Genomic DNA, 15295 nt, shown 5'->3' on the forward strand with positions numbered 1-15295 from the left:
GCACAGCTTCTGCTTCTAGGGTACACCGCATCTTCTTCTTCGAAGTAGCACTCGTCCTCGTCAATCCGGCTCAGGCCGGCGACGGTACTATAACTTCTATTAAACCCACCGCACCGATCTCTCACACCTGCAAATCCGACTCCATCGATCTCTTCTTCGACATGGTCTCCAGGAATTTCATGAACTTCTCGTCGTTGTTCGATTTGGAATAGTTGAAGTTGAAGTTCTTGGGCAGCCGCGAAACTTGCGGTGCGGGGCAACCGAGTAGGCCGTCGTGGCCACCGACCTTACTAGCGCAATCCTCCAAGCTTTTGACGTAAAAATCTCTGGCCTTGTCTACTGGTTGGACCGGCTTCGACATGTAGTGCCGGAACTTGCTATGTAGCTCTGCTTTGCTCCTCGGCCTTGATATGTACTTCTTGAACTTTCTTTGTAACTCTTCCCTGCTCCTCATCGTGCTTGGAGAATGTATTGAAATATATATATATATATATATATATATGTTTTTTGTTGGACTTGAATTTTGGAATTCTGGGATGGAATGCAAACAAACAAAAATATTTGGGAAAATCGATTGTGAAAAGAAACAAAGTTTTGGATTTATAATGATAAATACTTACAAAAATTAGTTCATAAAAAATGACAAAAAAAAAAGGGGAAGAAGTTATGGTTTCTTTAAAGATGAAAGTTATAATTTATGACTACGTAATTGTTATTCGTTGATTTTTTTTGACCATTCAAAATACCGACGGATTCATTCCATTATCTCATACAACTTTATTAATTTAGATTTTATCAAATTTACTTTAAAACTCAAAATTGATAAACACCAAATCATTATGATCTATAATATTCATCATTCGATCAATTTAAAATCAAAATATATTCATTCTCAACCTATCTACTGTCGGGATTTGGAAGATGTTTAATAATAAAAAAATCAAATGGAATTTGAAATTATGAGTTTTTTTTCTACAAAAAGTAAAGAAACAATTTGGGATCATTTCATATTCTTAAAAAATTTAATTATAATAACGTTAAGTATTTAATAGCAGAGGATCAAAATATGAATAAACCAAAAGTTTAATAAATTAAATAATTTTTTAAAAAAATTTTAATGATTAAAATGGAAGTAGGAGGAAAGTTGAGTGACTAAATCTTATAATGGGTAAATCACGTATTTAGAACCCAAACTATCAATTTTGGTTCATTTTAATACCTAAACGTTCAGTTTTTTTTCAAAACTATATCTAAAGTTTAGTTTTTGTTTTATTTTTGTTCCCAGTTCAAAATTTAACATCAAGTTTTGAAAAAAAATTAAAAGTTTAGGTACTAAAGTGGATCGAATTTGATAGTTTGGGTACTAAACACGTTAAGGTTTTAACAGCGGGTACTAAAAATGAAACAAAAACTAAACGTTAGGTGTGGTTTTGAAAAAATTGAAAGTTTAGGTACTAAAACGGACCAAAATTGATAGTTTACGTACTAATTGCGATTAAGTTTTTAACGGCGGGTAACTAAAATGAAACAAAAACTAAACGTTAGGTATGATTTTGGAAAAAATGAAAGTTTAGGTACTAAAACGGACCAAAACTAATAGGTTAGGTACTGAATGCTTAGTTTACCCTTTTATAATTTACTCTTTTTTATTATAATATCCTTTTTGGGTAAAATACACAAATGATCCTCCGACTATAGGATATTATTTTAATAAGTTTCTAGACTATTAAAAGTTATAAAATGATCTTCTGACTATAGAGTGTTACTGTGTTGAGTCCTTCAACTATTAAAAGTTACAAAATGATCATCTGACTATTAATTGAGTTCCAAACTTGTAATTCTCCATTAAAAAATTGACGGTATTTTGAACTAAATATTAGCAAGCTGATTGTTATATAATAAAATATGATCTCATAATCTCAAACGACTATCATTTCTCAGTCATCATGTTAACATCTAGTTTAGACAATCACCGTTTTTTAACAGAAAATAATGAATTTGGAATAAAATGATTAGTCAAATGACCATTTTATAACTTTTAATAAATGACTTAATAAAAAAAAACTATATAATCTTAAAATATTTTAGAGAAAATAACATCAGTGACCGAAAATGCCTTATAATATACGATTTTAACTAACTTTTTTTGGATTTGTCAAAATGACCAATAAAATCGCAACACGAACTCTAATTTTTCAACTCAATTTCCAAATTCGCAACGTGATTTTGAAAAATGCGTTGCGATAGTTAAAATGTGTTGCGAGAGTTTGAAAAACGTGTTGTTGCGATAGTGAAAAAGTGTTGCGATAGTGTAAAAGATTCTCAAGCCATTTGTAAGATCTTAGTTTGAAACAATAAAGAATGTGTTGCGATAGGTGTTTGTAATGCTCAATCCCACGTAGTATTGGAAACACTGTTAGGAATGAGTATTTAAGGCTTAGATTTCCCACTTCCTTGTTGAGCGGAAGAGAGCAAGGGGGACTCTCGTGCACCGCCGCCGTCCTGTCTCGGGTCGTAGTCGTGGTCGTGGTAATACGTGTCTTCGACACGTCCGCGTGGATACTATCTTTTTAGAGAAAATTCTTAAGAAACAAATGCAATACCACCAGTCGTTACGATTTTGGAAAATCGCAACGCGAACTTTGACTATCGCAACGTGAATGGACTACCGCAACGAATTTGGACTAACGTAAATTTAAAAAATCACATTACGATTTTGTATTATCGCGTTGCGATTTACATATTCTCATTGCGATTTTAATCTTGAAACTGATTTGCGATACTGGAGATCGCGTTGCGATTCAGAGATCGCATTACGATTTTGTTGGTCATTTTGGTAAATCGAAAAAAAGTTAATCAAAATCGTATATTATAAGACATTTTCGATCACTGAAATTATTTTTTCAATATTTTATAATTTTTAATAGTCAATCTATTTAATAAAATAATACTCTTTAGTCATTTAAACATATTTTACTTTTTTTTCCTACTATTATTTGGTTAAATTCGCATAAAGGATAAGTAATATTGTTCGGGCAGCATATTTAATGTCGTCCATTCATTCTACGTCGATCCTTGAGCTCATTAATCAAGGCAACGGCATTCTCATACGATGATCCACCTCCTTCCACGGCTTTCTTAGCCATTTCTCCGATCACTCTCGCTTTATTCCTCATCTCAGCACCCTCTCGTCCGCCACCCATCAGCCGCTTCACCGCCGCCTCCACCGCATCTCTCCCCACCGATGCCCGAGGCTCCACGTTCCACGAAAGCCAGTCCAAGCTCCCCACCCGAACACCAATCTTTAACACATCGGTGACCAGCTTCTCGTTATAGAACTGCTCCGCCGATATCGGCCATGTGATCATTGGAACGCCGCAAGTGACTCCTTCCAGAGTCGAATTCCACCCGCAATGCGTCATGAAACCGCCGACCGAGCCGTGTTCAAGGATCAACAACTGCGGCGCCCAACCGTTGATTATCAGACCCTGCTTCGATTCCTTCATTTTCTCTTCAAATCCGCTAAAAAACTCAGTTCTTTCACCTCTGAACACGTCTCGAATCACCCAGATAAATGGCTGGTTCGAAGCTTGTAGGCCGTGAGCGATCTCGTTGATCTGTTCTTGGGCTAAACGAGAAACGCTTCCGAAACTGATAAAAAGAACTGAATTCGATGGTTTAGAATTAAGCCAGTTGAGGATGCTTTGTTCATCGATGGCGGCCTTTTTGCCTCGATCGGCTTTATCGGCGATGTTCTGGTTGTACAACGACACAGGCCCTACGATCCACGCTTTGTTATGTTCCTTGAATTGTTCTACATAAGCTGGTTCAAGTTCGTAGAAGCTATTAACCACGACCCCATAGCAATTCTCCTTAGATTTCTGCATAATATCCGCTACAAATGGGAATGCTGGAAGCTGAGATCGAGTCAACTCGATCCTATCGACGAGACCGGGCACGACGAACGGTTCATATTTCGAATTGACCGTCTCGTGAGGCTTGAAACTCGATACATTTTCTCGAACGCAGCTCGCGAAGCAGCCGTTTCCGTTGAACACAATCCTTGGGACATCCAATTCAAGGTTGTCGATAGCATCCGCAGCCCAATGGTGGAACATGTCGTGGACTATGCAGTCCGGTCTGCGTTGAAGTAACAACTTCTTCAATGGTACTTCGAGCATTGAAGTATCGGTCACGGGAGTGGCTGACATGTTGGCATCCGATATATCGGCGGCGTCTGTTGAACAGAGGATCTCGATGGATATCGAATGACCGGATCGTTGGTCTCGGACGATGGATTCCCGGAACGAGGGTGCGTATTTAGGGGTCGAAATGACGGTCGATATGACACCGTGAGATGCGAACATCCTGGCCATGTCGATCATGGGGATTTGATGGCCTCCCCCAACAAAGGGGAAGAAAAACATCTCAATTGGAGAGGAAACTGAGTCCATGGATCCAAGGAGGAATTTGATACCGAGTCAGTGAGTTGCCTTGTTGTTCAAGAAGAACACAGTTTGGTGTTGGATTTAAAGACCACACATAGATGGTCTCAAGGATGGACTTAGGGAGCAGGTGAGGGACCTTATATTTTAATTTTTTTATAAATTTAAATTAGTCCCTCAAAATTTTATAAATTTAAATTAGTCCCTCAAAATTTTATGATGGTCTGAAAGGTCCGAAAAGAGGAGATTTTGGGGGGTTTTCAAAGTCGTCACGGTTCTTTACATATGAACCGCTAAATCTCTTTGCCCATAACAATTGATTGATTACGTAGAGGGATGTCCTGTTAAATGATATGTCCAATAAATGTTTGTGTAAAATTAGAAAATTCATCACTTAATTTTGATTATATTTTTATTTTAATAAATTAAATTTGAAAAACTTTCAATTTAATCATTCAATTTTAACATAATCTTTTAGGATAAATTATGCATTTAATACATAAATTATCAATTTTGGTCTAGTTTAATACCTAAACTTTCATTTTTTCAAAATCATACATAAAGTTTAGTTTTTGTTTCATGTTAGGACCCGCAGTTAAAAACTTTAGTTTTTGTTTCATTTGAGTACCTCCGTTCAAAATTTAACGTTTAGTTTTGAAAAGATTGAAAGTTTAGGTATTGAATAAATTAAATTTTTAACGGCGGGGTACTCAAATGAAATGAAAATAAACATTAGATATGATTTAAAAAAAATTGAAAATTTAGGTATTAAAACAGGTCAAAACTAATAATTTAAGTACTAAATATATAATTTACCTTAACTCTATCATTCCCTCATTACTTATTAGCAACATTATGATAAGAATCTATCTTTTAGAGTTGTAAAATAAACCTAAATCCTCCTTCAAAATTTTTTATCTAAATTTCTTGAATTTTCTAACGTTTGAGCATTTTTTTTAAATTTCAATAGTAAGAAGGTAGGGAAGGAGGAGTGAATAATACATCTCAATTCCACTGTGATTTAAGCAGAAATAGACCACCGTACCATATTGTTTTTTAAGACAACATAACAATCCGAAAATTAAATGATGAAATTTAATTTTTTAAAATTTAATAATCAAAACAAGAGCATAATCAAAATTAGCTGATGAAAAGCGTAGATTACCCTAAAAGTTTAGGACGGTAAACATTAATATTTTAGACACAAAAAGTCTTGGTAGATTTACTTCAATGGCATTAATGATGAAGCTAACCTGCTCTTGCCCTCTTTTTAATAGGCTCACTAAATGAAGTCTTTAAATATTTTAGATATAATTTTATATTTTCATTAACAACCTATTTTGGTCTCTTAAAATTTTGTAGATTTATCTCCTTTAAAACTTTGAAATTTCATCATCTCGTATAAAATTTTACATCCATCCCTACTCGACAACATCCGCCATGTTTACTTTTCTCGATCATACGATAAGGGTGTTAAGTTATTCTGGATGGCATCCTATTTTGTTTACTTGAAGCTGCAAGGGCATTGGAACTGCTGAACTTCACTCCTCTGAATGGAATAGTCAAGTTCAGTGGATACACTCGGTTAGCTGACCCTATCATTAAATGTAACAGGTTATGCGAGACCCTAATGGGATAATTAAAGGATCAGGGTTCGTTGCATTTTCAACTCCAGAAGAAGCATCTAAAGCTGTACGTTTATAATGTTATGCCTACGCCCATATAGTCTTACCGAGTTACCGTGCAACATAATCTAATTCTTGTTATAACAGCTTGCGGATATGAATGGCAAAATGGTTGCCTACAAACCTCTCTATGTTGCTCAAGCTCAAAGGAAGGAAGATAGGAGAGCCAGGTTGCAGGTGTGTTTTTCTTTTTTTCTGCAGTACTAAACTGTGGTGGCACAAACAAGGAGGGTTTTAATTCTTTAGTAAGCTAAGGTATATGCCACATATTTACAGGCTCAATTTTCTCAAATGCGACCACTTGCAATGGCACCTCCAGTTGGACCTCGAATGCCAATGTACCCACCTGGCGGTCCAGGCCTTGGGCAGCAAATATTCTATGGTCAAGCGCCTCCGATGTTCCCTCCCCAGGTAACTATTTGTATATGCATTTTATTTCTTGTCATTGGTAGTCGTATGATGTATTTTTTAACCTACCGAATTAGTCAATTAGTATTATTCTATAACATGTGCTTTAGAAAATTACAGTCTTGTTTGTGGCTCTCTTCTTTCAGCCTGGATTTGGCTATCAGCAGCAGCTTGTTCCGGGTTTGAGACCTGGTGGGGCTCCCATGCCTAATTTCTTCGTACCGATGGTTCAGCAAGGCCAGCAGGGTCAGCGTCCTGGTGGAAGAAGAGCTGGGTCTGTTCAGCAAAACCAGCAACCAGCTCCTTTAATGCAGCACTAGGTTTGCTTCAATATCTTGGATGCGTATGTTTGTATCTGTAAATACTTTGTCTGATGGCTCACTAAAATATCAGATGCTACCCCGAGGGTGGGCCTATCGCTATCCACCAGGGCTTGGTCTACCTGATGTTTCAATGCCTAATGTTGCTGGAGGCATGCTTTCTGTTCCATATGATACGAGTGGCATGCCAATGCGTGATGCACCACTTTCTCAGCCAATTCCGCTTGGTGATTTGACCTCAGTTCTTGCAAATGATACTCCAGATCAGCAAAGAACGGTATGTACTATGTACTGCCTCGCTTTATTTATTTTACTTCTTTTTCTGCATATTGGTGCCGTCAAAAGTATAACAGAATACACTTATTCCATGTAAAAAGGGTTAATTACAAAAACCATGTTGAATATTTACCGTAATAAATTCGCACATTAATGTACACACACGCTTCAGTAAAGACGAGGTCTAAAAATTCTATTGAATAATTGCCGTGTTTGCTATACATCATTTTTAAAAAAGGTTCTATGCAAGTTTCTGAAGATGCATCACATGAATTTTTCTGGTTAACTGAAATTGTCTTAAGCCGGTCAACATGTAGATGCTGGGGGAGAATCTCTATCCACTGGTTGAGCAGCTGGAGCCCGATGCAGCGGCTAAAGTAACCGGGATGCTTCTGGAGATGGATAAGACCGAGGTTTTGCACTTGCTCGAGTCACCCGAAGCTCTAAAAGCCAAAGTTGCAGAAGCAATGGAGGTTCTGAGGACCGTAGCTCAGCAGCAGGCCGGTGGTGCTGCCAATCAACTAGCTTCACTATCATTAAACGACAACCTTGTCCCTTGAGTCTGAATGAAGTTCGGTTGACTAGGGGGCGATTAGCTGGCTTTGATTTACAACCATTATGATTTACAAACTTACTTTTAAATTTCATTGGTCTGTTTTCACTTGCTTTTGAGGGATGTTCCTGAGTTGATTCTGATTCTAGTGCCAAAGTGGAACCACAAATTTAATGACCAAACATGAGTTTTTACATGCATTATTATAGTAATATTGAGTATTTTACATGTGCAAGTTCGAGTGGCTCTGAATCATAAATTCAAGAGTTGAAATAAACAAATAAAGTGGTAATTTGTTTGCTGCTTTTCTAAGCTGGTGAAATTTAGGACAAACCCTAATAACCAAGTTAACACGTATTCTATGCACAAAACACTACCTACCAAAGTTGGATACCATCTTCTCAAAATCATATATCTGAAAATCCATTTCATACAGGCTTCTAAAAAGCTCCCTAACACCGGTTTCATTGGACGCATGTTTTTAATTAACACGCCTCAGTCTCAACCCAACATCAGCATCATGGTCGGGCTGCCGGATTATTCCAGTGGCCTGCAGATCAGAAGCCAGTGCTTCAGATGAGGTTCTTGCCTCGCTTTGCTTCTGTTCCAAGTCTTCCCCAAAGTTATGAAGTCGACGACCGATGAGGTATCTGTCGTCCCTTATGGAGTTGTGGAGGTTAGTGAACCAGACATGGAACCTCTTGGCACAGAAGCACAACAAGCTGAAGCAGAGGCATCCTAGCCATGCGAACCGGTAGACTGCCGAGTTTACCACTAATGGGTAGCCGAGCACGGGAAACACCCCTCGGGCTAATACGTAAGGTAAACACAATGCTGTCAGCAGCTTCATTATAATGGGGAACACAATCTCCCGCAATACCCAAAGGCCCTGCAGTCTGGAGAAGCCATCTTCCCTCACCCTTTCGAATTTCATTCGCCAGCTTTCATCTACTAATGGCATCATATGGTCCAGCATAACCTGTGGATATAAGAGATCAAGTTTTGGCCGTGGTATCACGGAATAACATCCTCAGAGATCTTTATTGCAAAATCCTAAAACATGTCACTATTTTCCTCTGTATATAATAAACTGTAGTTCGACACTTACCAGTTTAGTCCATATCTTCAGAAAAATGAGACCCAACGCCCAATCTTGGTAGAGGAGGAAAACTGGACTCTCATCCACAGGCACCCGCATCGGCACAATCACCAAAAGCTCAAAAAGTAGGCCAATAAGAACAGGAATGACAAAAATCTGGACATTACAACACCAATAAGGATTTATAAGTCAGATAGGAGACTTTGAAACAAGCAAAAAGCCCGGATTACAGATGACTTACCCATATTGATAAGAGCAAGGAGCTCTTGATGACAATGACACCCCACTTCCAGATTTGGCCTAACAGAACTGAAGCCCTCTTTGTTCTTATGTGCTCAATGTAGTATCTAGCCCCAGCCAGGGCAGTCCAAATGAAATAGCTTCCAATGACAAAAGCATAAAGGTCTAAAATGAAAAACAAAACTTGGACCAATTAGCACAAAAATTATAATTGGAGAGTTCTTTTGTTTTTTTTTTTTTTTGGGGGGGGGGGGGAATCAAAGTGCATTACCATTGCACTTAATGCCGTGAGTTATTGGGAGAAGAGGAATTGCATTGAATAGAGCTCGTCCAAATGATATTGGTACTACTATCAAGGCAGAGTTGAATACAAGCAAAGTCATCCAAGCAATGACCAATAACAGGACAATGCGAAGAACAAAACTGTACCTGCTAAAAATTCATGGATGAAAAATAGCCAGCAAACAACAAACAATGATATCAGACTAACAAAATGTAGCAAGTGAAGGTGAAAAGCAACAAAGAAAACATTATGTTGACATTGAACACCGCAGCCTATTCAATAATAACGTACAATTGCAAATTCATTGATTTTTTTATGTTAGTAGTGCAAGTAAAACCTACAAATTCTGATCACATATTTCAAATCTTATTGCAGAGGTGCATGCATATATATCATCAAACAAATGAAGACCACAATTAAATCGAACACATCAATATTGTCTATAAAAAGACCAATATAACTTACTCTGAATCAGTTTGCTCATCCCCATCAAATTCCACAGCATTAGAGTTCCCTGATGCCAGGAGGCCTCTATTGGGATCATCATCAGCCTCAAATGCAACCATGGCCTGTTCCTGTCCACCTATTTGCATGATCTGTAGTCTATCCTGTTGTCCTGGTTCCACATTGACATTTTCTTGGCCACCATTCTCCTCCGGTCTGGGAAGTAAGAAGTCCGTTAAGCCTAATGCCCATCCAACTGCAGTAAACCAATAGCGCAGAAGAGACTTGATTGTTGTCCGCAATTTAAAATGCTCAACGGCAAATGGAATGCATATTTGAAAGAGAAGCATGTCAGCTGGAATCTCAGTAAATGGGTCTGATACCCTGCAACAAGCAAATCAGTTAAATATAATCTAACATTACATATTAATAAGTAAAGCAATCAGAAACGGTATGAGCTAATCTTACAATATATCGAGTGGAAAAATAGAAGGAGCCATCCTCATAGAAAGCTTAACTGGCAAAAATACCAGCATCACAATTAAACTCCCATAAACTGCAACTGATAACAAGACCCTCCTAGCGTGCTTGTGTACAGGGTCATCAATTAAATCACGGAAGGGATTGTAGTTTGGATCGGCTGGGTCTCGAAGGAAGTATAGAACCCCATTACGTAAAACCTGCCCACAACAAAATGATATTATCAACTCATGCTACAATCTGAAAGCAGGTTCCAAATGAACACTTAATAACATAGGATGGAAAAGAGCATTACCCCTCGAAGAAGGCTAACAAAGATGCTTATTTGGAGCATGTACACAATTCCTACAACCCAATGTATCAATGAGCTTGCTAAAGGTGAAACTGAGAAGAATTGAACTCTTTGAGACATCGATTTCCCAAACATCCTTATTGTACATACATCTAGCCACCACCCACACATCAAAGGGAACACCCCAAGTTCAATTACAAGCAAGAAAGCAACCTTAATCATTGTCATCAAATGACTCATTGCCGCCAAGAACTGCCTGAAGAGGGATGGTATTGTCTCGGCTAGTGAGGCAATTCCATAGAACCTCCCCATTGTCAAAGGCTCACCCCTAGTGTACCTAATCAAAGTGACAATACCAAGGTAGAAGAAGACTAAGGAGAATATAAACATGTAACCAATAGCAAGAGTTGTAACATCAGAAAGCCTTGATGATCCAAGAGTTACTCCTTTCAAAAGATCTTCTGAAAATGATGCACTTGTGTTGCTTGAGACTTCAGAGACTCCAGTAGAGTTTGCTTTCAACATTTCTACAGCCTGACCTTGGCCTTCAGATGTCAAATTTGTAACAGCAGTTAATGTGTTCTTTAATGTGATGTTTGCCAAGGAAAGGGCAGTATCTGTCAGTGGCATGACTACTGACAGCACCGGGCCACTTGCAGAAGAGAAAAGCCAGGATAAATAATAGAGAATAATACGGCCTATAGAGAAAGGCACAAATATTACAACACCAAGGAATATCATATTGCTCGCTAGAACCTGCAGAAGAATGGAAAATCAAGTCATGAAAGAATATTGTGTTGATCAGAGAAAAGGTTAAAAAATTGCAATTTATGAGTATCCATTCTATTGCAAATTGTTACAATTTGGACTTTAAAGAATAAAGGGTTTAATTAAAAGTTTAAAGAAGAAGGTTCAAAAGAAAACATAGTAATAACATATGTAGATAAAAATTAAGGAAATTATATGCATAGAAGAAACTGAGAGTTCCTTCTGACATCATGCAATTCAAAGTAGTACCAAGTAAAGGATCAGGAATAGAATATAAGATTATAATTAGAGCCAAAATAATGCATAAAACTATAAAATCATACAATGGCCTCTAGTGTCTGTATTTTGGAAGTGGAAACTTTTGGAGGAAGGACAACAGAGACAAAAATGTCTCTTTAAAACAAAAGAAGATTCAGGATAAAGTTTCCTCCATTAAAAATATAGCAAAGACGCAACCATCAGACATCCAATCAAAAAAATGCTGAAAATTAATCATGATTTATCACTCAAATCAATGAAGTCCTAAAGTGCAAGTCTTATCAAATAACTTAGTAAGAATCTACGCCACTCAACACATTCACAAAAAGAAATCACACAAAAATTCCTTTGTTTTGAGGATGAGATACGGTGATAAACTAGTCTCAGCACCTAAAGGTTCCTAAGAAAATCCCCAACAAAAAGTCAAGCCAAGCACTAGTAAGAAAATGTCAATTACAAGTCAAGGATAGATGATTAGGTAATGCAATTGAAACAATCAAAGAGACTTACAGTGAATGCATTCTCAACCAAATGGAAAACAGGACCCTGCATGCCAACAAGCTCATCAAAAGGTACATCTTCGGCGCCATCTGCATCATCCAGGCCATCAAACATCTGTTCAACATGAGCTTCAAGACGAGCTGCTTGCATTTCCCAACGAGCAGCTACATTTTCAGCATTCCTTCTGATCAATTGGCCAGCTCCACCAATACCTTGTGCTCCACCAGCATCTTCACCATTACCATCACCAGCTAAATTCCTATTAACTTGTCCCGGGGGTCGCCTAGCAGCACGAACACCATTCCTATCCCCTTCATCTTCTCTCTCAGCATCTCCTCCGAGCTCTCGCAAATGCCGGAAATAATCCCTCAAAGAAGTAGCTCCAAGAAAAATGAACACAATGCTAGCAGAAAGTAGGAACCCATGCAAGCAATCAGTAAGAATGATTGTGGTTGAAATATGGCTAACGAATAAACTCTGAGCTTCACCAAAACTCCGGACGAAAGCCAACCGCCATATCCAAAAGGTAATGAAAGGTATAATGAGGAGCCAAACTGAAAGTACAAAACTAAGGCGCAAAAAGAACTGCAGAACATGACAAGCTTTCATTGCCATCCCAACCACAAACTCCTGAAAAGGAAGCCTTGCTGGAGCATTCTCAGCGTACACAGGAGAGAAAGAAAAAGCATGCTTGCAAACCTGCAAAGAAAGTCGAGCATAGTTCAAGCATTAAAATCATAAATCTACCTTCTGGAAAAAATATTTTTCAAAACTAATAAAAAAAAAAGAGGACACAGAAAGAGAGAGAGAGAGAGAGAGATCATGAAGAATCTTTTCAAGCACAAGTTAAAAGAAAAAAAAAAATATGACAAGAGAGGAAGGTAGAGATGCAGAGACATAAATAGAGAAACATAATCAAGAGATAGAGAAAGAGAACTCACACACACATTGGCAATAATATGAAATGACATACAAAAGTAAGAATTCATGAGAAGCCATAATCACAACATGAAAACTGAAACCATTCAAGATCAACGAACCTGTCTCTTGTGCATGACATTTTAAGCATTTTAAACCCAAGACTAATCTCTAGCACAATTACTTTTATGCCTTTGATCATGTATTAGTCAAATAGAATGGTTGTGTACGAAACCATGAGAGTCATTAGAAAATAAATGTTCTTCATCAAATTGTCATTACTCCAACAATCGAAAGCTGCCAAGATTTGCAACTTCAATGAAATTCTTCGTAAAAGAATTATAACGAAGGCAAAATTGTCATAATTTCTAATCACCTTTTATTTTTAATTGTCATATATCCATACCCAAATCAAAAATCAAATCATGAAATTTAATAAAAATAAACCAAAAACCCTAACTTAAATTAAGCTAATTTACGGGGGGGGGGGGAACAGTCATCAACGAAAAAATTATTATAAAAAAGAACCTAACCTCGCATTGTCGAGCATTACTGTGATTCAGCCATTGAAGAAGACAATCCTGGTGGACAAATTTGATACTGCCGCTACACGCGCAAGGGTATCGAAGGGGGTTCTCCGCATCGCCCGGGTTCCGGCAGATCCTGCAAACGTCTTCCTCCTCCTCCTCCTCCATCTCCGCACCATACTTCGCCGACGCCCCGAACGACATCGATGACGACCCTTTTTCTTCCTTCTCTGACGATGTGGAAGATATTGATGGAGACGGCTTCATGCTGTCTTCCACAACGGCATCTGTAGATGAACCGGGGATTTCAACGCCCGGCGGAGGCGGAGGAGACGCGGGGGCGATCTCCATAGGGCTGAGTTAGCGGAACGAGGGAGCGAGTCCGGTTGTGTCTCGTGAGATATTTTTATAGTTTTTTTTCCTTCCTTTTGATAATGATTATGGACAACGGGTCGAGTTTGAATTGAGTTGGATTATATAGCGGGATATGTCGGCAACTCGGATTGTTTCGTCTTTTCCTGTATTAAATTTAATTTTAAAAAATAATTAAATTCACATACGAAAATAGTTCCTACGCGAATGTTGTGCGGTGCCACTATGCGGCGCTTTTAAATTTTAGGAAAAACCCCCCTTATGTGAATTGTGATATTTTTCTTTATTTAATTTTAGGTTTAGTACAAAACTTTAGGTAAGTTACGTATTTAATATTTAAATTATAAGCTTTTATCTATTTTAGTATTTAAACTTTTAATTTTTTAAAATCATGTCTAAAGTTTAGTTTTTGTTTCATTTTAGTATCTTTGTTCAAAATTTAATGTTATGTTTTGAATATTTTTGAAAGCTTAAGTATTAGAATGTGCAAAAACTTATAGCTTAAATATTAAATGTGTTAAGTTTTTAACGAAATGTACTAAAATGAAATAAAAATAAAATCTTAAGTAACTTTTTGAAAAAAAAAATAAAAATTAAGGTACTAAAACAGATCAAAACTTATATGAATTTCCCCTTTTTTGGGTATGTGAATTGTGAGATTTTTCTTTATTTAATTTTAGGTTTAGTACAAAAACTTGGGTAAATTACGTGTTTAATACTTAAAATATAAACTTTTATCTATTTTAGTATTTAAACTTTTAATTTTTTCAAAGTCATATCTAAAGTTTAGTTTTTGTTTCACTTTAGTATTATTGTTCAAAATTTAATGTTATGTTTTGATTTTTTTTTGAAAGCTTAAGTACTAGAACGTGCAAAAACTGATAGTTTAAATATTAAACGTGTTAAGTTTTTAACGAAAGGTACTAAAATGAAATAAAAATAAAATCTTAAGTAACTTTTTGAAAAAAAAATAAAAGTTAAGATACTAAAACAGATTGAAACTTATATGAATTTCCCCCTTTTTTGGGTATGTGAATTGTGATATTTTTCTTTATTTAATTTTAGGTTTAGTTCAAAAACTTGGGTAAATTACGTGTTTAATACTTAAAATATAAGCTTTTATATATTTTAGTATTTAAACTTTTAATTTTTTCAAAATCATATCTAAAGTTTAGTTTTTGTTTCATTATAGTATTATTGTTCAAAATTTAATGTTATGTTTTGAATTTTTTTTGAAAGCTTAAGTATTAGAACGTGCAAAAACTAATAGCTTAAATATTAAACGTGTTAAGTTTTTAACGAAAGGTACTAAAATGAAATAAAAATAAAATCTTAAGTAACTGTTTGAAAATAAATAAAAGTTAAGGTACTAAAATAGATCAAAACTTATAGGAATTTCTCCCTTTTTTGGGTATGTGAATTGTGA

The 15295-nt window shown here is 36.7% G+C and overlaps 3 protein-coding genes across 5 annotated transcripts; 1 reads left to right on the top strand and 2 right to left on the bottom strand.

Annotated features, from left to right (window-relative positions):
• Positions 1 to 3028: 3028 nt before the first annotated feature.
• On the bottom strand, positions 3029 to 4483 carry LOC120171511 (abscisate beta-glucosyltransferase-like). Its single transcript, XM_039179215.1, has one exon. The coding sequence runs from the start codon at positions 4452 to 4454 to the stop codon at positions 3045 to 3047; it is 1410 nt and encodes a 469-aa protein (XP_039035146.1). The 5' UTR covers positions 4455 to 4483; the 3' UTR covers positions 3029 to 3044.
• Positions 4484 to 6045: 1562 nt separating this feature from the next.
• Positions 6046 to 7746, top strand: LOC120171441 (polyadenylate-binding protein 8-like). 2 transcript variants are annotated; one of them, XM_039179148.1, is made up of 5 exons: positions 6046 to 6137; positions 6218 to 6307; positions 6407 to 6541; positions 6685 to 6858; positions 6932 to 7072. In XM_039179148.1, exons 1-4 carry the CDS (start codon positions 6063 to 6065, stop codon positions 6856 to 6858), a joined length of 474 nt encoding a protein of 157 aa, XP_039035079.1. In that variant the 5' UTR covers positions 6046 to 6062; the 3' UTR covers positions 6932 to 7072. The 2 variants fall into 2 exon arrangements, with proteins under 2 accessions (XP_039035079.1, XP_039035080.1); XM_039179149.1 differs by lacking the exons at positions 6046 to 6137; positions 6218 to 6307; positions 6407 to 6541 and adding an exon at positions 7452 to 7746 and having other exon boundaries at positions 6718 to 6858; positions 6932 to 7135.
• Positions 7747 to 7861: 115 nt separating this feature from the next.
• On the bottom strand, positions 7862 to 13916 carry LOC120171586 (probable E3 ubiquitin ligase SUD1). 2 transcript variants are annotated; one of them, XM_039179263.1, is made up of 9 exons: positions 13504 to 13916; positions 12062 to 12751; positions 10529 to 11281; positions 10222 to 10433; positions 9775 to 10137; positions 9298 to 9455; positions 9028 to 9191; positions 8796 to 8942; positions 7862 to 8666 (listed from the first exon to the last, which is right to left on the bottom strand). In XM_039179263.1, exons 1-9 carry the CDS (start codon positions 13846 to 13848, stop codon positions 8169 to 8171), a joined length of 3330 nt encoding a protein of 1109 aa, XP_039035194.1. In that variant the 5' UTR covers positions 13849 to 13916; the 3' UTR covers positions 7862 to 8168. The 2 variants fall into 2 exon arrangements, with proteins under 2 accessions (XP_039035194.1, XP_039035193.1); XM_039179262.1 differs by having other exon boundaries at positions 9298 to 9458.
• Positions 13917 to 15295: the final 1379 nt, after the last annotated feature.

The sequence above is a fragment of the Hibiscus syriacus genome, unplaced genomic scaffold, assembly GCF_006381635.1.
Source record: "Hibiscus syriacus cultivar Baekdansim isolate YM2019G1 unplaced genomic scaffold, ASM638163v2 tig00111834_pilon, whole genome shotgun sequence".
Classification (NCBI taxonomy): Eukaryota; Viridiplantae; Streptophyta; class Magnoliopsida; order Malvales; family Malvaceae; genus Hibiscus; species Hibiscus syriacus.

What these genes read in the sequence shown, in the direction of transcription:
- LOC120171586 (XM_039179262.1), bottom strand. Translation starts at nt 13,848, where the DNA reads ATGGAGATCGCCCCCGCGTCTCCTCCGCCTCCGCCGGGCGTTGAAATC. An exon ending in TTGTTAGCCTTCTTCGAGGG is followed by an intron (nt 10,434 to 10,528) that starts GTAATGCTCTTT and finishes TGTTGTGGGCAG; the next exon opens with GTTTTACGTAATGGGGTTCT. An exon ending in GATGAGCAAACTGATTCAGA is followed by an intron (nt 9,459 to 9,774) that starts GTAAGTTATATT and finishes ATGAATTTTTAG; the next exon opens with CAGGTACAGTTTTGTTCTTC.
- LOC120171511 (XM_039179215.1), bottom strand. Translation starts at nt 4,454, where the DNA reads ATGGACTCAGTTTCCTCTCCAATTGAGATGTTTTTCTTCCCCTTTGTT.
- LOC120171441 (XM_039179148.1), top strand. Translation starts at nt 6,063, where the DNA reads ATGCGAGACCCTAATGGGATAATTAAAGGATCAGGGTTCGTTGCATTT. An exon ending in CAGAAGAAGCATCTAAAGCT is followed by an intron (nt 6,138 to 6,217) that starts GTACGTTTATAA and finishes TTGTTATAACAG; the next exon opens with CTTGCGGATATGAATGGCAA. An exon ending in ATAGGAGAGCCAGGTTGCAG is followed by an intron (nt 6,308 to 6,406) that starts GTGTGTTTTTCT and finishes ACATATTTACAG; the next exon opens with GCTCAATTTTCTCAAATGCG.